The sequence below is a fragment of the Choloepus didactylus genome, chromosome 16, assembly GCF_015220235.1.
Source record: "Choloepus didactylus isolate mChoDid1 chromosome 16, mChoDid1.pri, whole genome shotgun sequence".
NCBI classification, from domain to species: Eukaryota; Metazoa; Chordata; class Mammalia; order Pilosa; family Megalonychidae; genus Choloepus; species Choloepus didactylus.
Genome location: NC_051322.1, coordinates 21,171,593 through 21,193,796, shown reverse-complemented (window position 1 = coordinate 21,193,796; position 22,204 = coordinate 21,171,593). Strand labels below are relative to the sequence as shown.

General features: G+C 44.8%; 1 protein-coding gene and 1 pseudogene across 3 annotated transcripts; one reads left to right on the top strand and one right to left on the bottom strand.

Moving 5' to 3' along the window:
- Positions 1–6,248: 6,248 nt before the first annotated feature.
- Positions 6,249–16,870, top strand: LOC119511751 (gastrin releasing peptide). Of its 3 annotated transcripts, none has more exons than XM_037806277.1 (3): positions 6,249–6,737; positions 11,732–11,943; positions 16,554–16,870. In XM_037806277.1, the coding sequence occupies exons 1-3, from the start codon at positions 6,599–6,601 to the stop codon at positions 16,605–16,607; spliced, it is 405 nt and encodes a 134-aa protein (XP_037662205.1). In that variant the 5' UTR covers positions 6,249–6,598; the 3' UTR covers positions 16,608–16,870. The 3 variants fall into 3 exon arrangements, with proteins under 3 accessions (XP_037662205.1, XP_037662206.1, XP_037662204.1); XM_037806278.1 differs by having other exon boundaries at positions 11,732–11,962; positions 16,575–16,870; XM_037806276.1 differs by having other exon boundaries at positions 11,732–11,962.
- Positions 16,871–20,515: 3,645 nt separating this feature from the next.
- LOC119511245 lies at positions 20,516–21,968 on the bottom strand (annotated as a pseudogene).
- Between the last annotated feature and the right edge of the window lie 236 nt (positions 21,969–22,204).

Genomic DNA, 22,204 nt, shown 5'->3' with positions numbered 1-22,204 from the left:
GGCTGACACGACTCGGGGATGCCATTGGCATCTAGAGGGCAGGAGCCAGGGTTGCCACTAAACATCTGACAATGCACAGGACATGGCTCCACAGCAAAGAATTGTCCCATCCAAAATACAAATAGTGCTGAGGTTGAGAAACCCTGGATTAGAGAAACCGTAAGGCTTTTCCCAGCCCTTCGGGTCCAAGGTGATCGCTCCCTCCAGCCTGCCCAGCAACTCGGAAGGTCATGGAAGGTAACCACCGAAGTCCCAGAAATGTCTGGATTTCAAGGCAGATCATGTTCAAGAAGATAAATCTCAAACATATTTTCAGTTTCAGACATTGAGGCCTATATTTTGGGACTCTGGCCATCCCTGCCGTAGCCGAAACCATGAGCCTGTTATTCTCCAAAAGGCAAATTTGTCTGTTCCCACCATCTCCACCCACTTCCACATACAAGTTGGCAGGCCAAGTGCACAAATCTAGAGCCAAAAACAAGCAAATGAATGAGTCTGGTGAGATTTCACCAGAAACCCTTTAAAAATTATCCCCAATTTCTCTTTTAATATCTATTTTATGATTCTGGGTGGTGAAATTTGTCAAACCCCAGAAAAGTTCTGAAACGACACTCTCACCGGATTCAGCACCCTCAGCGCTTCTGAATCATGCAGATCTGAGGTTGCCTCTTGGCTCTCCAAATTACCATCTGGGTATCAGGCAAGTTATCTAACATTTCTGAGTCTCAGCTTCATCATTTATGAAATGAGACTAACAACATCTACTTTGTTGGAGAGCTGTGAAGATTAAATGAGCACACACACGACATCCACGCAGAGTACCTGGTACTTACCAGATGGTCACTAAGTGGCAGTCATTACTTGGATGATTACCTCCTCTGAGGATTTAAGTAGCACATGGCATTGGGTTAGGCACTGAGCAAGGAAATGACACCATCTTGAATCTCACAGTGCAAAACAGAAATTAGTTTGTAGAAGACAGTTTTCCTTTATTAACAAGAAAAACAAAAATATAAGTAGTTGCCAGTCAATAGATACACATGATTTTATTTAACCCTCCTGCACCCTAGGGAGGGAGGCATTACTAACCCCCAGATGAAAGAACTGGGACACAGAGGCGAAGTGACTTGCCTGAGATCACATCAGAGCTCATAAGTGGCAGGGCGAGAATTATAACCACGAAAGCCAGACACCTAAGATTGGTGCACGACACCATTGCCTCCCTGCTCCCGTTTCCCCTCTTGCCCACTTCCTTTGCTCTGGCCTATAGCTGGGATCTCAGGGCACCTTGCCACAGCAAGACCTGCCTTCAAATCACTGACACCTATGTATAAATGATCAGTTACAGCTTCAGGTATTTGCATTTAGCACAAACAACCAATTAAACTTAACCAGAGACTTCCAACCTCGGGTCCCCTAAGGATGGTGCTAGAGATCCATAAGCTCTTTTCCATATTTCAAAAAGCTCCTCTGAAAACATTCATTTACCCCTGGTGAAGCTGAGAAGACGAACTAAAATGTCATATTTTGTTGACTTAGGCTAGATTTATAGCAATTCTTTGTGATCATAACAGTTATTTCAACCTGATTACAAACTCTGATGGACAGTTCCTGATGTGTATGAGGAATAAAAATGGGAAACCTAAAAAAAATAATATGGCCTGTTTAACACTAAAAAGCTTGTCAAAACATGAAATATTTGGAAATTGCTGGGCTCAAAGGAAACAGCACAAATTACAGGGCATCAGGCACTAGGCAACACGTGCTTGGGGATCTGGGAGAGACCACAGCGCACCCACCCCACCCATGCCTTCATGTCAGAGAAAACTGCCCAGAGCCCTGAGGAGTGGAGCTGGCCCATCCCTCACCACATTCCCCTTCCCCTGGCAAGAGCTCATGGGACATACTGGATACACTCACCCATGAGCTGTTGGGTAATGTATAACCTGTATGGCTGGATCAAAATAATGAACTGGTCAATCATATTTCTGTCTTGGAAATCACGAATGAGGAAACTGAGAGATGGAGGCAGTTTCCAACAGAGGCAGAAGTCAGGAGGCTATGGGAAAAGTTGCCTCATTCTGGAGGGTGCCGGGTGGCGGAGTGGGGAGGCCGAAATTACGTGGCAACAGAAACACATGGGTGGGCAAGGAAGTCAGTCCATGGAGAGAGGTGGGTGGAGTAGATACGGGAAGGAGGAAATACTTCCTGGGGAGGGACTCAGTGGCTTTGGGTCCAGTTCTAGTTCCCATGCGACCTGGCTGAACACCCCCAGTTCCTGTCTTTGAATTTCCCCAAATTCCCACTGTGTTCTTCCAATAAACCCCACATCACCTGAGCTTGCTTCAGGGCATCTCTCCTCCTGGTGCACAAATGGCCCTGAGCAGACAGCCCATCCAGGTCTTTGGGGCAGCACACATATGCTCTGTGGAAGAGAAAACTCATTAGAAACAGATGCATATCTATTTTGTACTCTGAGGACTACAGAGTCCCTTAGGGGAAATAGCCTTGGAACTTTCTGGAAAACGCCATCTGGGAGTGGAGAGAAGGGCACATAGGAGGGGACCCTCTGAATCCCCTACAGAGATGCCAAGCCAAAGTTGAAGAAACACCATCTGTGGACCAGATTCTTATGTTGGCTGTCACTCTACATCTACTTGCCCTCTTCTTTCTGTGCCAGTGGCGGGTTGAAGTGTTGGCCCCAATCTTTGCCCTTCCCTGCAATATGTCCTTGCCACAGTCTTATCATTTGCTTCCCACCCCTTGACTTTGGGCTTGACCACGGGACTTGCTTTGCCCAATGGCAAGAGGGAGAAGTGACCACGTATGAGTTCCAAGTCTAGGCCTTAAGGGGCCTCGTGTGTGCTGTCTCTGCCACAGCACCTGAGGAGCACGCTCTGGGTAGCCTGCAGTTCTGAAGGAAGAAAAACACCCGGAACAGACCTTACCATGCTTTGTCCTGGAGCCAAGGCCAGCAGAGCCCAGATGAGATCAGCAGAACTACCCCAGCCTCCTGCAGAAACATGAAAGTAAATGTCTTTTAAAATTCATTTTTATTGTGGTAACATATACACAACAGAAAATTTCTCATTTGTACCAATTATACAATGCAGTGGGACTAATAATACTCACGACGTTGCACTACTCTCATCACCGTCTATTACTAAAAACTTTCCATCAACCCAAACAGAACCTCTGTAACAAATGAGCATTAATGCCCCGTTCCCTGCCCTCACCCCCGCCCCTGGTAACCTGCAGTCTACTTGCGGTCTCTATGAAGCTGCATGTTCTGGTTCTTTCATATAAGTGGAATCACACAGTATCTGTCCTTTTGGGTCTGGCTTATTTCACCCAACACAGTGTCTTTAAGGTTCATCTGTGTCATATGTAGCACGCCTCAGAACTTCTAAACGCTTGCTGCTACATGCCACTGAAACATGGTTGGTGCTACAGAGCATTTTTGTGGTGGCAGCTAAATACAGACCCTTTAGAAAGGCTAGATTAAATGTGGGGAATTCATAAAGGGGTATCCTAATTTGGGGCAGTGATAAGAGGGCAGAACACCCCACCGAGCCTAGGGGGGTGCTGAACAGAGGTGGGTAGCCAGAGATCCCCTTCAGGAAGCAGAACCCTGAGACACAGGAGTTGGGCTCAAAGTCCATGAGGATCTGCTCCTCCTCACCATCCTTGTTGAATTTATTTTATCTTATTAAGGGAGCTTGCAGACTTTCCTACAAATGCCTGACATAAACTCTGGTTGAGTTTGACAGCGGTCAATACACCCTCTTCATCCCCTTCTGCCGCAGTAATGCCTTCAGGGTGGGCACGCGCCTGCCTTGAGGCTTCAGCTCCCAGCCTCTCTTGCAGGTGCCCACAACCATGTGGCTGAGTTTCTCCCAGTGGAGCATGAGCAGAAGAGCCGAGCGCTCCAGGTGGGCTGGTACACTAAGAGAGAGCAAGCTCCTCCGCCTTCCCCTCCCTGCCAGCTGTAACCCAGGCCTGGCAGACACGGACAGTGCGATAGGACAGCGCTGACCAAGTATGTCCCGAGGATCAGCTGCTCATTCCCAAACTGTCTGCTCCTCATCCATGACGAGATAAAGAGCTAGTGCCAGACAAAAATCAATGATATCACTAAGCACATTGTTCAGTTCGGTTGACTTTTTTTTTTTTTTGCATAGCAAGACTTTCTCGGTAAAGGAAGCAGTGCGTTGACATACATTCTGGCATAAGCTCCTTAGCTCCTCGCAGACCAGCTCCTCAAGCAGCACTGCCCTGGGAAATCATAGAGGCACACGATGGAAGGGTTCCTGGACAGGGGTAGGGCCAGAGCTGCCTGCCAACCTGGAGCACCTGCCCTAGATGCTACAGAACAAGAAAGAGAACAATCCAGTGTCTTTTCTGGTTAGGAGACTGGACTTGGGCTCCTGTACCTGCAGGAAATTCATTCACTCATTTCCATCGAGTCCCTTCTCGGTGCCCAGGGCTGGGCCACAGGCTTTGGTCCTGGCAAGATGATGCGGTTGCTGCTCTCCTGTCAAAGCAAGGCCCTGGCTAGGCCTGAGACTGTGGACAAAAAGCCTATGGGCTGGGGTGCCTTGAGCAAGAGGTGAGGTGAGTGGAGGGGCCAGACCTGTTGCAATTTCTGGAGAACCATCCCTGTGCTTTAATATCTTCATGGTGATTTTCCCTTGGTTTTGTAAAGGAGAAGACTTCATTTAAAGAATTCTAAAATACTCTCAATTTAACTAAGGGGATAGGACATTTTTCTACAACTTGATCCGGGGAGATTAGTGATGAATGTTCCTCCAAAGACATGGAATGGTGGAAGTCATTTAGACCTGAGCATTTCTTAGATTGTTCATTCATCAGATACTTACTGAGCTCCATCAGGATCTAGGGCCTCTGAAGGCCTGCAGAGGACAAGACCAAGTCCCTGTGGTCAGGCAAGCTCACTGCCCAGTGTGGGTTGGCAGGCCATGGAACACCTGCTCGCTGACTGAGGCTGGGGATGGATTGCCGAGACTAGGAACTCGGGAGGGACCTGGCCAATCGCTAGTGTTTTCCTTTCAGTTTTCACTTGGGTCATTCCCTCAAGATAGTATTACTCTATTCTCTTGGCTGCTAATAGTGATCTCAAAACTAGTTACCTTTTTCCTTATAGTCAGACACACACACGGAAATATCCTTCCAAGCCCAAGCACACTCAGTCATGAGAAGCACATATGTAATCATTCAAGAATGGCACAAATATATTGCATCACCAGATATTCGGAGAGAGAAAGACATTGGATTTCAATCTCATCAGCATCAACACGGTGTTGACATGGAACACTAGAGACCCAGCCGAGAGGCAATTCATCAGCACTTGGTGAGGAATTTGCTTGCAGGAACACACAAACGCACCACCGGCTCTGGCAGCCAGAACGTGGGCAATGGCATCCCACAGCTTCTATTTATTGTCCTATTGCTATGGTGCGCATCCCCTTTGTATCCATGGCATTCGGAACCTCAGGAGTTGGGCCAGTGACCATTCCTCATATTTGAAAACAGAACAAAGTCCAACAACTCTAGAGAAGTGTGTATGCAGCAGTTTAGGGGCAGTCTGAGCTTTCTGGTAGGGGCAGCCTAGGAAAATCCACATAGAAGCAGCCTCTCCATCTATCACACGGAAGCAGACTGCTTTTGAGAGGTGATGGGCATAACCAAACTATCGTTAGCTCTATTCACAGAGCACGTCCTTTCTCCTCCAATCTCCATCTCATGGAAAAATGGGCTGGGGCACCACCGGAAATAGGGGTGGGGTGAGGTTCTGCTGGTGAGAGAGGGAGAGAGGGACGGAGAGAGGGAAGGAGGGAGAGAGGGAAGGAGGGAGAGAGGAAAGGAGGGAGAGAGGGAAGGAGGGAGAGAGGGAAGGAGGGAGAGAGGGAAGGAGGGAGAGAGGGAAGGAGGGAGAGAGGGAAGGAGGGAGCACCCGCGCGAGAGCACTCTGCAAGTCGAAGGCAAGAGCCCGCAGAAAGCGGGAAGCCTAGAGAATCAGAAGTCCCTTGCAATTACGGTTCCAAGCCCCCTTCAGCAGAGCTGAAAGCATCCGTTGTTTGTGCCCACCTTTCTCTATCTTTCCCCCTCCCCCTGAATCAGGCCGCAGGGTCACCGCTCCCCCTTGCGGGAACGGAAGGCAACTGAGGCGGGAGGCTCCCGGGTGGGTTCACTTCACTTAATTGTATTAGAGCGAAGGCGTTGGGGAATTATTCCAGCGTGGGGACGGGGATGAGGGACTATGAAGGAAACGGAGAGCAAACACTGTGCAGCCAGCCTCTTCACCACTCGGCGCGAAGATGGATGATTTGGGGAGACCGTCGTCCCAGCGCCGCAGCTCGCAATAGGGAGACGTCAGAGCGCTCTGGTCCGCGGTGGAAGAGCCCCCCGGCCCCCCCTCCCGGGCTTCCCTATAAAATCAGAGCCCTCGAGGAGGCTGCAGCAGCGGTGGCGGCAGCGGCTCTTCTCCGAGGTCTGCTCTTCCGTCGCTTCTCCCGCTGCGAGAGCGCACTCACCGCCCAGCCCGGCCGCGGCGCTCCGAGGGCTTCCCGCCGGCACCATGCGCCGCCGCGAGCTCCCGCTCGTCCTGCTGGCGCTGGTCGTCTGCCAAGCGCCCCGGGAGCAGGCGGCCCCGGCGTCGGCGGGCGGAGGGACCCTGCTGGCCAAGATGTACCCGCGCGGCAACCACTGGGCGGTGGGTGAGTGTCCTCGGGGAACCCGCCAGCCAGAGGGTACCGGTATCCCATGTTTCAGCAGGAAAAGGACCCGGTTTGGGGGGCTGGTTTTACGCACACCCTTCTACCGAAACACCGTCCCATTCTCCCCAAACTCCACCCCATCCATCCCCATCCTGGGAAGCCCGTCCGTCCGTCCCTCACTACTCCAAGTGGCTCCCTGGTCCTTTCCCACGTTTTCCCGTCTGTTCGTCTCGTCCTTTTCCCCGGGGCACCAGAGCCCACGCTCTGCTCTCCAGACCAAATTCTCCACGGAGATCACCATGCTCCGCACCTACCCAGCGCCTCCTTTTATCCGCCCAGCCTTAACCCTGTCTGGCACGATTCTCTCCTTAAACGACTTGGAGAGCGGGGCCGCTAAACACGTCTCGGAGCACTGGTCCGGTCCGGTCCTGTGGCCTACGATTCCGCCCGGCGTGGGCTAGAAGCCAGGCTCCACTTTCGCGTAGGGTAAAGCCACAGGTGTGGAGATCCCAGGCGCCGCGTGCCCGCCCGGGTTTCAAATCTGTTCAGATAGCAGTGCCTAAAACCCACCTGTTTGACTCTCCTGCATTTTCTCAGTCCTTCTCTTCCTTTGGCAGCGATGTTCTTCTCCCTGCCCTTTTGCTCAACCTCTTTTTTTCCATCGAGCTGGCTTAGCGCTCCTGGAATTGTACCTACTCTCCAAGATGATCTCTGAACTCTCTGAGTTCCTGTTCCTTTCAATTCCTCTCTGGATCCTCGACTTTGCCCTCTCTCCTTGCTCCTCTCCCCTTATACTTGGCCAACAAGTCCTGCTTTCCCGGGCATTGGCTTGGAAGTTCCCTGGAACCCCGGAGACAAGAATCGCGCAGCAAGTGGGCAGGGCGCCCTTGGGGTCTGGCATCTGCCGAAGGCGCACCCACAGCTTTTGAGCTCTGGAAGGCAAGTAGCGCCCTGCAGCCTTTTGCACCCAACATCATCCCGGGGCTTTTGGCCTCGCCAAGCACAGCCTCCCACAAATGCAAAACGTCCAACTTCCTCAGAAACCTCCCCCCCTTACCCCGACCATGCAGCCAGATTTAAGGTGTGTGTGTGTGTATTTAACTATTTTCTTCGTTAGCCACTTAGGAGCAGGGGAAGGTATTTTGGAAAAGTATCTGGAAAATCAAATACCAACCAACTCAGATTCTGGTTGCCAGGAGGAGGAAGAATTTATGGGCAGGGCTGGCATCGTGGAGTCCTCAGCTCCCCTGTGTGGTGTGTATTGCATAGGCTTCATCAGAGAAATCTGGATTGCAATACAGTAGTTTTCATCGTTGCTAAAAGAATCACTTGTCAAGTCTTGGCAGCCCCAGGGGTGACAGTATGTGTGATGTCTGAGGAAGACACTGGCCCCAGGTCTGATGCCCAGAAGAGGCTGGGATCGATGAAACCTTGCATTTTGAGAATGAGGGATAGGTAGAAGCTGGTAAAGAAGCCATAAAGAGAACTGACACTTTTCCTAAAAAGGGTATCTGTGAATTCAGACCACAGGTGGGGTTTTGAGGTCCAGCCAACCATCTGGTGGGCTGGGAAAGTAGAATGAATCCTCCAGGTTTCCAACCTCTCTTTTTGCTCATCCGTATGTTTGTTCTAAAAAGACTGCTTACCAGGGTCACCCTTACAGGCCACAAGGACAAGAGAGCCAGCATCCTATTACTTCTGGTGCAAGTCAACCTTGGTTTGCTGTTATTCTGTCCCTGGACATTTAGGGTATCTGACATTTAGTCACCCTTCTTGGTGGACCTTGGGCATTCCTAACCCTAAAGTATAACAACCAGAGGACACCCTAGATATTGTTTCCTTATTTGTTCTCAAATGCCTTCTTTTTCCTTTTTCTCTCTTAGCTGGCTGGGTAGAGTTGAGGAACAGTGAGGGGAAAAGGGAAGTGAAGTAGAAAATCACATTTGGGCCTAAAAATACATTGTGGTTGAGAAAGAGTTAGTTTGGGGCAGACACGCCTTCTGTTGCAGTATGAGCGTTGGCAAGGATGAATGATGTTAGATTTTAAACTGCGCTTTCACCTATTCCCAAGCAAATACCTATCCTCCCCAACCATGAAGACAGGGCATTCCATTTTAATTATATCAAGCTAAAGCTACACACTCATGTCCGCAAGGAAGCTGTCAGCACACATTTCCAGGTTTGTGAGTGAATTACTTCCTCCAGCTGAAGGAAGCATGGTATAGCAATGGAAAACAAGTTAGCAGCTTGAAAACGTAACATGTTCTTAATCTAGCTGGACGGTCATGAAAATATTTTGAGAGATGAAAATAGATTTCAAAGTCTAACACTGGTGAACATCCCCTGTGCTTCCAAACATTCCTAGTTTTGGCTCTGACTGTGATGTGAGGCTTGCCCAGGAGGTTGAATTCTGAAACACCAGAATGGTTTGCCATTTTAGTGCTGCCCCGGAAACTGTGAAAGAGTTGGTGTGTCTCCAGAAAAATTAGCTCTTGGGAGTGCTCGTCATGTTAATATATGTTTTCCTTAGGATAATTTTCAAGTTTTTACTTTGAGAAAATTTGTTTCACATCTGTCTTTCAGTAGTATCTTTAAGTGGTTAAAAAAGACAAAAGCTTTGTTCTCCTGGCAGGGTTTCCTGTCTTTTGTTTATGCAGAGATCTTCGTTATTTTGATATGGATACATGACAAACTACAATGGGGGAGAGGTGGAAGTGGGCACCAATGTTTCCATGGAGACAATGTTTGTTGCCAGTTGCCAGTTTAGAAGTAAAATAAGACCCAGAGAAAGAGTGCTTCCCTGGGATGCTATAGAGGATGCTTTTTAGTTCATAGTGAGTCTCTGAACCTCGGGGTGGGAGGCTAAATGCTTCACCCCATCATGCATGCAAATATTAATATCCAGTGCAACGTCACAAGGATCTGTGTTAAATCAATCACAGAACGCAGGATCACTTTATCTTCCCATTTCAGAAAAGTCAACAGAACTATGCAGGCATAACAAAAATGAAGATCTTATTTGTAAAAAATATATACGTATACTTCCATTGCCCCCATGTGTCGCTGGCAATAATGCCTTTCTCATTTCCAGCATCCTAACTAGATGATAGGCAATTAGGGAGGGCACATCAGTGTTCTAATCCTGCTTTCCTATCACCATGATTTAATTTCCTCCTTATAAATAAAGCCAAATGCTTCACTACTTCCTGGGAAGTTGTGCAACATAATCACCATTATGGCTGAATGTAAGGTTATTTAGTGGATATCTGGGCACCAAATTGACCTAGCAGATAAGTCAGGAACCAATCCTTCAGAATTCCGATCCTTCCACTGTGACAGCGTTCTCAAGACAGTCTTGGAATTGTGTACAGGGTCGTGTCATAAATGACTTGGCAAAGGTTCACACTGCAATGCAGCAAAACCTCATTTTAAGGCTCCCCACTATTCACAGCATCGATTTTTCTGAGTCACATAAGGAGTCATGATCTACTGAAATATGATCCCCGTTCCTTTTTATAACATTAGAAAGCCTTTTGAAGACTGTATCCTTATTTCCAGACCCCAGAATGATTTTTAACTGCATTATATTCTTCGGAAAGTTAAAAGACCCTCAAAGGCAGTATAACATGGTAAGAGCCTGGACTGTGAGGTGATTTGAATTCTAGAACTTTTGCTTACACTGTGTGACCTTTGGCAGATCTCATTTTCACCAAACTTACTATGATGTGGATCAAATAAAAAAACCCACATTTAAACATTCTGTAATCTGCACATTTTAATACAAACGAAAGCAATAAAGCCACGGTGAGAGTTTCTTTGAAAGGAGACACCATTGGTGGATAGAGCTCCATGGGAAGAGGCCTCTTTCCATTTTCAAAGACTGAAGGTCTTTCAAATATTATCTCCCATGAGGTTTGCCTTAAATACTTCTAATGCCAGTCAATGATTGGAACCTCAGACTTCTTTCAGTATGAGCTTTAAATAAAAAGCACCATAGATTTCTTAATATTAGAAATTCAAAAGTGCTATAAAACCCGCTTACAGAGAGATTAGAGAAATTACAAAGCTTGTTTAAGCCACAGCTAAAGTGCTAAGAATACAGATTTTGAATTCCATGCTCACTTCTGACCGTCTGCTATGCTTCTGATTTCATACACTAATTTCTATGTTTTCAGTAGTCTGGCTTCCGTAAGAGCAGATTTTCCTTAACTATACGGAAGGTGCATGTATGTCCCTGGAGGCCTCTTAGAGCATTACTGTCCATTTTAGACATCCAAGAAAAAAATTCTGTATTGATGTAGCTGAGAAGAATTAGTCAGAACTTGATTTCAACTTGTTTTTCATTCCATTCTTCACAAACTAATTTCTAGGTGAATTTTCCCAGGTTCAATCTCAGCTAAAAGTTTAAGGAAGTTTAAATGAAAAATTCCTTTGGTGCATTTGTATTACAGATAAGAGGAAAGCAACACCTTTCCCCTTTTTTTCATCACACAAAGAAAAGCATTGAAACTTTTATTTTCAGCAGCAGCAGCAGTTCAGAATTGACTGGGGAAGAGGTTTAACCTCCATCATTCAGTTGGGAATAGAGTTCAGTGTACACAGAATTGATTGAATTTTAGATGTGGAAGTTCCCGTAGAGTTCATCCAGCCCAACCTGTTCGTTTTATAGTTCAGAAAATTGAAGCCTGGGAACACTCAGTACCTTGCAAAGGTCACCTAGCTAGGTAGTAGGGGTGCTGGGACCAAACCCAGGGCCCTGGCTGTGGCATTTCTGAATTCAGCCCAGGTCACTGCACATTTTTGAACAAGGAGAAAAATCAGTCTTTTATAAACTAACTTCTAATAATAAAATGCTATTTATTCTCCATTTAGGAGGAAGTACCACAAAAATAATTGATGTCCTTTTAAATTCATTTCCTTTGGTTGAATTTGTGGCATTCTGGGTTTTGGGGGTTTTTTTTGTTTTGTTTTGTTTTGTTTTTGTTTTTTTACAGGGCACTTAATGGGGAAAAAGAGCATGGGAGAGACCCCATATGTTTACGAGGGAAGGAACCTGAGGGAGGACCTTCGGTGGGAAGAAGCTGCAAGGAATTTGCTTGGCCTCATGGAAGCAGAGGAGAACAGAAGTGGTCAGCCACCCCAGCGCCAGCCCCGGGGCAATCGCCAGCCTACCTGGGACTCAGAGGATGGCAGCAAATTTAAAGATGTAGGTTCAAAAGAAGAAGGTAAAACTACTACACTGTGGAGGTGGGGGTGGGGGAAGTGGCACAGGGGAGAGTTGGAGGAAGGAAGGGGCAGCTTGAGAAGGGGAGATTAAAATTGTGCTGCAGGCCAGCACAGCCACTGCATTAGGCTAACACCAATGCATGCAAAGCAAATTATGAGACAATGCTCATGCTACCTTTCTTTTTGACCTAATAGAATATTTAGCATATCAAAAGTGTATTGGTTCTAAACTTCACTTAAGAAATAAACCAAAAAATATCCCATTAATGCCCAATTGCTTAACTGCCAGGTCCTACCAGAATATTTTGATAGTGAGGTCATAGATTATTTGTGTAAATCCCCATGGGTCTACACATATGTTTACTTTTGATGAACACAAATGGAGAAAGAGCCTATTCAGAGATTTTTAGAAGAGAATTCTCGTTTGCTAGCTGTTCCAACCCAGATTAGTCCCAAGAGCAAAGAACATGCTGGGCACAGAGTTACCCATGAGTTTAATTAGGGACTTAGAAAAGGCTCCTTGCCAGTGGCAGGTTAGGAAAGTGAGGTCAGCTTTCTGCACAGAGGTTGAGGGGGCCGCTTATAAAGGTTTGTGACAATGAGTTTCTCGCCAGATTTGGCTACAATGAGTCAGGTCTCGTGAGATTTGGTTACTAACAAAGATTAGTGGAGGGAAGTTTTAATGCCCCTCACCACCACCACCCCTTGGAGGGGGGCCCCTGTAGCCTAGTCACGTAGGTGGGGCAGGGCCCTGGGCCCTAGGTCCTTACTAGCTTTTATACAAAGTAGTATTTCTTCATAATTTTTCCAAGATTTCCTAGTTCAAGTTTCATCCTAATATTTCAAAATTTGTGAACATATCTGAGGTCCACTGATTTACCCTATATATGATTTTATAAAGGGTAGGGAAAATAACAAATTGGCATTATTTCAATGCAAAGGACAAGCAGGATAAAGGTGAAAATAAAATTTGTAGGGAGAAAGTAAGGTAACTGCAAAATGAGGTGACTTTTAAAAAGTTTCTATGAAATTATAAAAAGCAAAATAATTGCAATAAAATAATAAGAGCTGGTTTTTATTGAGTATTTGCTATAATTCAAGTACTGGGATGAACATTTTACCTCCATTTTCTCGGTTTATGCTCACAGCAGTCTTCTGGGGAAGACCCTGTTATTCTCTCCACTTTAGAAGTGAGGAAGCTGGGACTAGTCACATAGCTTGTCATTGGTGGAAGCAGCACACGAGCCTGTGCTAGTTTGCCTTAGACAATCTGCTTCCTTGTGAGTCCTCTCCTGGGGAATGTTCCTCATTGATCTTAAATATGAAGGATGCAGGCTGCTTTAGCTGGCCTTGCTTCTCGTGGCTTCTGACAATGACTAATATCACTTCCCACTCAGTGCTTGGAGAGCTTGCACCTTCACACTTTCTTGGTTAACTCTTTGATTGATGCCCTTCACAAAAAGCTCAGGACTGGCTTTGCTAAGCCCCAGCTGACTTCTCTGGAATAAGGCTTTGTTTTTCACTATTCTTGAGTCTAGTGTGGATTTCATATGCACAATGCAAAATAAAAGTTCATTAGTTGCATAAAGCATCTAGAGAGAAAGTTTCTAAGCAGCCTTTCTTCAGGAAAAAAATCAGAATTAAATCAACAAATAGAGAGTTAAGTAGCTAGTCCAAAATGATTCTCTTGCAGCAGAAGCACTGTACCGTAGGTGTTATTTGATCAGCTCCCTTCCCCTCTTTGTTGATGGACCACACAGGTCAGGGGGCTTCGTGGATTTGTAATCGACTTCTCAGCCCCTTGTGGGAAAGGCATCGTCTTGGTCAAGTGCTTTGTTGGAGTGTCTGGGAATGAATGTCCAACAGCAGTATCCTTTTTATTTTTCTGAAGAGTAACAACAATCGCCACCTCCAAAGCCTCTGAAATACTTTTTATACATATTGAAATGGACTTATCCTCACAGCCCAGTCATAAAATATACCCTCCCACACACAATCATTTTGTTAATAGCTTCTCATTTTTTTAACCAAAGAGTACTAACTAACTTGAATTATTCCCTGTACTGGCTCTACATATCTTCGGAATATTTTGAAGAAATTAACTCCTTGAGGATCAAAATTTTCCCACCAGGTTTAGAAGAATATTCTGGAATCTTTGAAGGCAATTATAAAAGAATAGCTCCAAAGCTACACAGGTATTATAGGACTCAGGAGGCAACCACGGAGAGTGACTGTTTCAAAGTGGGCAATATTTGCCTGTATACAATGTGAGCTGAAAGGAAAGCCATTTTTATAATCAGGCCTTGATTTTCTACTGTATCTTTTCATGCTTTGTTCTTTTTACCAAGCTTGGAAAGCCCATCCCATTTCATTCCATCTCGTTGAATAATTAGTTAACGCACACATGGGTTCATTCTTTTGGATATATTTTCCAGTAATATGAAATACAGAGTTGACAATTAGTTTAGTCTTCTCATAGACCAGAACAGTTTATCACTCCTCTTGCTTTGGAAATTCTGCCTCAATGAAAATGTGTTGTCATAGAAATTGAAAACACCTTAGATCTTTTTCAAAAAGAAGGATTTCCAAGAGAATAGTGCTGTTAGAAACCCATATACATCTCAGTGTTAGAAGCTTAGTAACTTAGCCTAGCATTGCCAGAATTAGGAGTTTTCAGAGACCGAAGGACTTTTCTCAAAATTAAAAACTATCCACATATGCAGTCTTCTCCCATTTCAGTAATAAAACATCAAGTCCTGTTGTACACTCTCCCACAGCTGTAGTAAGCAACTCCGAGCATTTTCCTATCTTGATGATAAAGGTATTTTCTTAATGAAGAAAAGACTTACGTAAATGTGCACTGAATATAAACTACTATATCATGGCAAACAAGCTCCAGAACTTTATTAGCATGAAGACTAATAACTTTCAATGTTAACCGTAATCTTTATTCTAATTGTGCCCTTCTCATAAACTTGTTAATTCTATTATTCAATTAACAGAACTTTTATCCTGTGGTTTCTACAACATGAAACAGTGTTCGGATCAGCTCCAGGGCTTAATCCATAATCCTGGACTTGGCTGTGGGTTGTTCTGACTTTCAATGTGGGTTTACATGAGCTTCTGTGTTCCCTGTAATTTAGACCCAGCCCATTGTTCTTTGCAGCCTGAGGTTTCTCTTTTGATTGGTGGACATGAAAAATGAGGGCAGGGAATGAGACTGTCATAGGAAGGAAGCAAATGTGCAAGTTTGTCCTCACTTTTGAGAGGCTATTCTATCTGTCCCATTAAACCAGTACTTCCTAATACTTGAAATGCTCCAAGAAAAAATCCACATGTAGAAAAAGCAACACACAATCAAGAATAACTACTAATCCTCTGGTTGCCCTGCCTGTTTCTATGATGGAGCAGAGTACAGCCAGCCCCCACTCCAAATATGCCCCCTCGCTTCCACCCATCTGGGCCACCATTGCCTCCAGGGCCTTGATTTTCCCAGGCTATACAACTATTTTTTCATTTACATTTACTTCTATTCCCTTATGCCAAACCTCCTGGCTTCAATATTGTGAGCCAACGGGGGACTCTTAGGGATCCTTTTTCACTTCTTCAGCTTGTTCTTGGCCCTTATGGCAAACGGATGGCAGCATCTTCAGTCGAGTGGGCAGCCCCTGGGCTCAGGCAGGAAAGCAAAGCTAATTGGTCTGGGTGGGAATTGAACCCGAGGCCCTGGCCTCATCAGCACCCTCGTCAAAACAACTGAGCCGCAAAGCTCAATTTGCTGTAACAACATCCCTGAGATTATCAGTAGTTCCTTTATTAGAAAGGACTGTCTGGTCTGGACACTGGGGAATCTGAATTGCCAGAGAATCTCGGGCAGAGTAATAAGCCACAGTCTGGATGGAAAGTGTTTTCTCATCTCAGTGGGGAAAGGGTACTGTATGGGAGTAAAGAAATATTTTTAAATTATAGCTCCTCATTCTTTTTTCAGTCTTAGTTAATTTAAGCAGAAGCCACTACAAGCAAACCACAATAAATTTAGAATTGGTGGAAATCCAAATTAGCTTCTCTTCCCAAGTTGCCCACTCTACTATCATTTACAGTCAGAGGTTTATAACATGTAATTGGGTAATTCAGAAACTAGCTTTGATTTGTGTAAAGAGGTACTGCCAAAGTAAGCAAAATAAGAATGAAAATTTAACATTCCTCCTTCCTAGCTGTTATTTTAGCAATAAACTGCAGATAATGCATTTAATTTCCAATGTTGGTCGAAAATATGCCTAAGTAATTGTATCAGGGTGCAAGTTGGGGTGATATAACAAAAAGACCCCAAAATACAGTGGCTCAAAAAAAAGGGGAATTTCTCTTTCACAAGTATTAACATGCATCAGAATCACCTGGAAGGCCTGTTAAAGCACAGATTGCTGCGCCCACTCCCAAAATTTCCAATTTAGCAGGTCTGGGGCCAACCCAAGAATCTGCCTTTCTAACAAGTTCCCAAATGATGCTGATGGTTTACTGGGAATGGATTTATTTCTAGTATTAGGTTTCAGCATCACTAACTATGTTTGCTTCACTTTGTTTTTTTAAAAGTTGGTGGGCTCACTACTCCAGGTTCTCACCGTGAAGGAAAGCACCCCCAGCTGAATGGACGATGACAGCCTCTCAAAGCAGCAGACCAAAACCCTTAAGAGACTGTTCTACAAGCATCAATGCTATTGGATCATCAAGGTTTCCTTTGAGCAAAACACCTAACTATTCTTGTTCCTTTGAACCTTGACTAAATTCATGATTTTCAAGCAGCATCCATCTTCTTGTTGAATTTATTTGCTGGGAACAACTGCCAAAAAGAGTCTTCCAAGTAATGCTTTTTACCAGTCCTACATCTAGGCTATTTGTAAATTAGATTCAGGCCCCTTGACCTATAACCATTTACAATAAAAGTTTAAACACATTTTCTAAAGGGCAGGTAGTGCTCTTATTTCAATGCTAAGCGAGAGGACAGTGTGGCCAAGCTTAATGAACAGCTTGATATTATGCTTGCATGCTCTTTGATTAAGTTGGAATGAATTTTTAGTTCTCTCTTCTGACAACCACGGACTGACCCCTTACAGTGGCTTATAGCCTTCCTAAGGCTGCTTCTAGGAGTGCACACTCCCTTTGTCATAACCACTGGCTGGAGGCTGAAACCCTATTCATCGCTTAAGTCCCATTGCATCAGTCTTACCATGCACCAGGCATTATGCCATATTATTCCCACTTAACAGATGAGGAAACAGAGGATTAGCAACATCAAGTGACTTGCCCAAAGTCACACAGTAAAGAGAACTGGGATTCAAACTATTCAAACTATTTGTAGTTTGCTGGGAAAATGTGGGAAATACGTTTTCAGGGTCCTACCACCTTCTTGTTCAAAGCCTCGGTTCCCTACCCTGGCACCCTCCTGGGTCTCTTTCCCAAGAACGTGACCCTGAGCTGGGTCAACTACAGCCTGATGGTGAAGGGATTTGCCCTCCAATATGACACTCAAAATTGAAAAGTATCTTTGCAACATAGGGGAAACTATCAAGAATGGTGGCTTTTCAGGCAAGGAGAGAAAGGCTCTGGGACAGGGGCAATTAGTGCTCCTAGAATAACGCCCCCCCCAGCCTGTCACTTCTTTGGTTCCCTCTCAAGAGCAGACGTGATCCTGTGTTTCTGCAGCAAACATTTTTCTCCATGAGTTCGGACAGAATAGCTTCCTTAGCTGTCCCGACCTTGCAGGGCTCTGCTGTACCAAGCCCTGGCTGTTATTCGAGTCTCTCTATTTGGTGTACTTTTCCCTACAAGGATTGCTGTCTTGATCCCTAGTTGGCAAGTGGAGGCACATCACATCGCTGTGTGGGTCTAGTGGGTCAGGAAGTTCTTAACTGCAGATAACAGTATCTGCTGAGTGCAGCTCAAATAGAAGAGGAGGAATTTATCAGAGTGTATTAGGTAGGAAAGGCCAGAGAAACGGGTAAAGGCTCAACCTGCAAGTTCAGTGCAGTTGATGAGTTGTCTCTTGCATTCACTGCTACTGGAAGTATTCTGGGAACTGCCTGGGGCTGCACACTCCTCCACAGCCGCCACCTGTGCCCACTCCCTCAAAGACTCTTCTCACCTGAGGCTCACTTCCAAATCAGTCTTGATGGGTGTGTCTGACTGGGGGAACCTAGTCTCAAGGGAAGCTGGGAAATGTAGTTTTTACTTTGGGAACATGGGACTACAATTGTGGAACCTTATCTAAAAAGGGCAGGCATCCAGAAGATGTGATCAGCTACAAATAACAAGTGTACCCTCCTCTCTATGACCAAAAGAGTTTCCTCTCATTTCTGCCCATTCCAACTCCAGTGAACAATTAGCACCCAGGCTGGGATTCTGGGAAAGCAGGGGTTGGCGGCTGTTCTCCACAGCACACAGGCCAGGAGTGTGCATCCAGCAAGAAGAGGAGGTTGATTTTAAGAGGTGACAATATTTAGAAATCCTTGGAGCAAAGGATAATCAGGTGAAAGAATCCAAAAGGGAAGAAGGCAATAAATGGCCTTTGAAATGTGTTCTTTTAAAAACCCTTTTTAAGTGCTACATGGTGGATTGCTCTGGGTAATTTAGCAGAGTTCACTTAGGATCAGAGGTTCAGAAGCACACAAACAGGCATTTCGAGTGGCGCAGTACGATTCTAGCCTCACAGTGCCCATCTTGCAGTTCCCACTGGGGGGATTTGATCCTCACTGCGCATTTTAGCACAGCTCAGATGTGCAGGGAGTAATCTAAGAAAAATGTGGAAATTACATTATTTACTTCCTCGGCCACAGGCCGCTTCAATCAGAAAACTGTGAAACAGCAGGTTGAGGGAACCCACACTAATGATGGCCACTCCCAGAGTAGAGGCGCATGCTCGCTAAGCCCAAGGAAACGCTCCTTGCACTGCTTCCCCTCTCAGGGCTTTGTGTGCCAGTCAGTCACTTCCTTAAATTAGATCCTGATAAAACAGAAACCTCTATTTGCCCCTTGCTTTTCCTTCTGTTCTATCAGGTCCATGTACAAAATTGATAGATCTAACCATGGGTGGACTGAGAAGACTACCTGATCAACATCTAAGGATGTATCCGAGTTCAAAAAAAAAAAATCCTTAGAAGAAAGTGTTTTTGGTCCCTCCACCTAATCCTTTTCTCTGTGGGTCACCCTGTAACCCGACCCTGCCCTTCCCCTGCAGCGCCCAGCTCTGGCTTTTCTGCTCAGTGGCCCCCTCCCAGCTCATCTCCAGAGACCCCCCGGGGGGTGGGGAGGGCTCTCCTCTCTGGACCAGGCTGTACCCTTGCTCCTTGGAGGCGGGTGCCCCATTTCCACGACTCTGCAGTGAAGGTGGTATTAGGGCACAGACACACACATTTCCTGATATCTGAAGTCGCTATTTGGTTCTTCATTCTTGTCATTGTTCAATTATTCTCGATAATTTTCCATTTAGCATGCGTGGTGAGATCAAACAAGAAATAGGAGTTATTATTATGGATGGGGTGGGCTGAGCACAGACAAGGAAACTGAGGTTAAGACCATATAGCAAGGCACAAAAATTCAGAAGAGTCCATCTACTCATGCCCATCTCTGTCTTTGCTCTGTCCTTGAAACAAAAGCCAGAACGCTCAATGGAATGACATTTCATTCTTATAGAGCTATTGGGATTTGTGAATCAGCTGGAGGGAGAGGGTCCAAGACCTTTTATTTATTTTCAAACTGTTAAAACAGAGCCTGCATCCACGTAAGAAATATTTCTGTAATCAGAGGAGCAATAATAAATGGTCTTTTCCCTGGTTGTTTTTTTTCTTCCCCTTCATCTTAGAGGCTTTGCTCTCTTATCAATTAGCTGGGTTTTTATTCTAAAGAGTATATTTTGCATAAGTGCTGATTCTGATTCTTAGTTTCTTCATTTCTAAAGTAGGGACAGTGAGATTCATCGCTTCCCTGTTGTAATCCAGTTAAAAGTCATGATCTTTCCAGTTTTTTTTTTTCTTTAACATTTTTTCTAAGAGTGCCATCAGCAGTCTTTAGTTCATCTGGGGAAGAGTTATTTAAATATTAAAAGTACACTTCAGGTACAACTATTAGATTGTTCATATTGTTTAAAAAATTCTTTTGCCTAACTTGTTTAGCTTTAGAGAATTTTTAAGTGTGTGTTTTTTTTAAACCATTAAAATTTGTTGAAGGATACTTAATAACAAGGTAGATAATACACGCTTATCTAGCATGTAAATTTATGCTACCATAGCTAAAGTAAAATCCGTTCACTGGGTTAAAAATGATTTGCTTTATAAGTGTATACTTCAGTGCAATTAAAAAAAAACTATAATTTCAGAACTTCATAATTTGAAAAGATGCCAATGTCCTGTTTTAATATTGGGAAAAAAATTCCTTTGAAAGTCATTTGATGCTTGGACAAAAACTCCATAGCTATAGTCTTAGGATCATCTGTCAACTCTTCATGATTCAGATGATACAAGGGAAGCTTCAATTCAACCTTTTAGAGAAGACATTCCAGCTCACACAATCCAACCAGTACAATGTTCGTAGCATTCACAGTGCAGAAGCTGTTTCTTGACACAGTAGTTATCCCATATGCCTACTTCTGCTGCTACTATTGGCTCACCTGTGTTCGAGTCTACACCTACAAGTTGACCTAATTCTGAATGTTCTGCTTGTACCTTTACTAGTGTTTCCTGAAGGTCAAAACCAGAGTTCTGAGCAAGAACCTTGGGAATAATGAGCAATGCATCTGCAAATGCTTGGACTCAAGTTGGGCCCTGCCCTTTATACTGGGCTTATATTTAACCAAGCTTCTGCCATTGCCACTTCCACTGCACCGGCACTGGCACCTGGAACCACACAGCCATCATCAAGAGCATTTTTGACAGCCCTCAGGCCATCTCTTATTGCATCTTTGATTTGAGTGAGTGTGTGCTTATTTGGTCCTTTCACCAATAATGTGACAGAACGAGGATTGTTAAATTTCTCAGTAAAGGTGAACTACTCTTCTTCCAATGTATACTCATAGACAAGGCCTGCATGCCCCAAACAGTCAGGATTTAGGTCATCCAAAGAATTTGGAGCTACCCCACCACAAGCAAGAGGCAGCCTCTCCATATGTCTCCTTTTAGCTCTGCACAGGGTTACTATGCCTTCTTTTGCAAGAACATCTAAGGAAAAGGGGTCAATTCCCTTTTGATTAATAACAAATCCTTTATCTGAATCACCGCAGACTTTCCTTTGTTCTATTTTTTTTTTAAACTCTACCTTCAATGAATCTTTTAGCTTTTGCTAGTTTCTCTCTTCTGCACTCTCGTTAAAAAAAAAAAAAAAAAAGCCTGAGTTCACTTCTGTTTTTTCATATTCTAATGACATGTTGCATGTGAGGATGTATGCATCTTCTACTCTCTTTTTCATATCAGGATGTCATGCCCCATGGTCCAAAACAAGCCTTCTGATTAAGTTCGTATCTGTTTCAGATTTATGTTTCATCTCCATGATCTCAGCCATGAAAAGGTCGATAGGTTCATCTTGTTTTTTAATGGCCAAAAAGAAGTCCACTACAGGCTCTGTTAAGATATCAGCAAGTTCAGCATGAACTTTAGTATGCAGAGATGTTCTGGCCACATCCATAAGTGTTTCTCTGTCCATCTCTTTGCTTACTTTGATTTGTTCTCAAAACTGAAGTGCCTTTTCCTTTGCAGCTTCATATCCTTCTGTTATTATTCTGGGATGAAGACCTTCAGAAATGTAGAGATCCACTTGCTTCAGTAGCTCTCCAGTTATGTCATCCTGGGCTGTTGCTACTTTTGCTATTAAGGAGGCTGTTGGGTGTTGAATTTGCATTTCATGAAGCAGCACATTGCCATCTTTAGCAAGCTTGATATCCCCAGCACCAGCAATAAGCATCTTCATCGTGTCCTTAGGCCCCAGGTTGGTCCTCAGCACACCTTGCAGCCCTTGCGCCATGCTAACTTTGACTGCTCACCGCCACCATAGCGGACACAGCAGAGAAAGAGGTAGAAACCCCAAGCACGGCTCAGTGTGTTAAGTGTGTTTTAACACAAAAATCAATCTGATGTTACAGTTTATTTCTATTTAAGAGATTTCCCCCATTGACATACACTGATGATGGACAACCCAGAGCCCTCTCCTTTGGGAACATGGACTGCCTTATCTGTAGGCTGTATCTAAATTAATTAGGG

Bases quoted from the DNA above. Each gene is read 5' to 3' on its own strand.
- LOC119511751 (XM_037806276.1), top strand. From the start codon at position 6,599: ATGCGCCGCCGCGAGCTCCCGCTCGTCCTGCTGGCGCTGGTCGTCTGC. The intron at 6,738-11,731 runs GTGAGTGTCCTC...GTTTTTTTACAG, and splicing joins CGGCAACCACTGGGCGGTGG to GGCACTTAATGGGGAAAAAG. The intron at 11,963-16,553 runs GTAAAACTACTA...TTTTTTTAAAAG, and splicing joins TGTAGGTTCAAAAGAAGAAG to TTGGTGGGCTCACTACTCCA.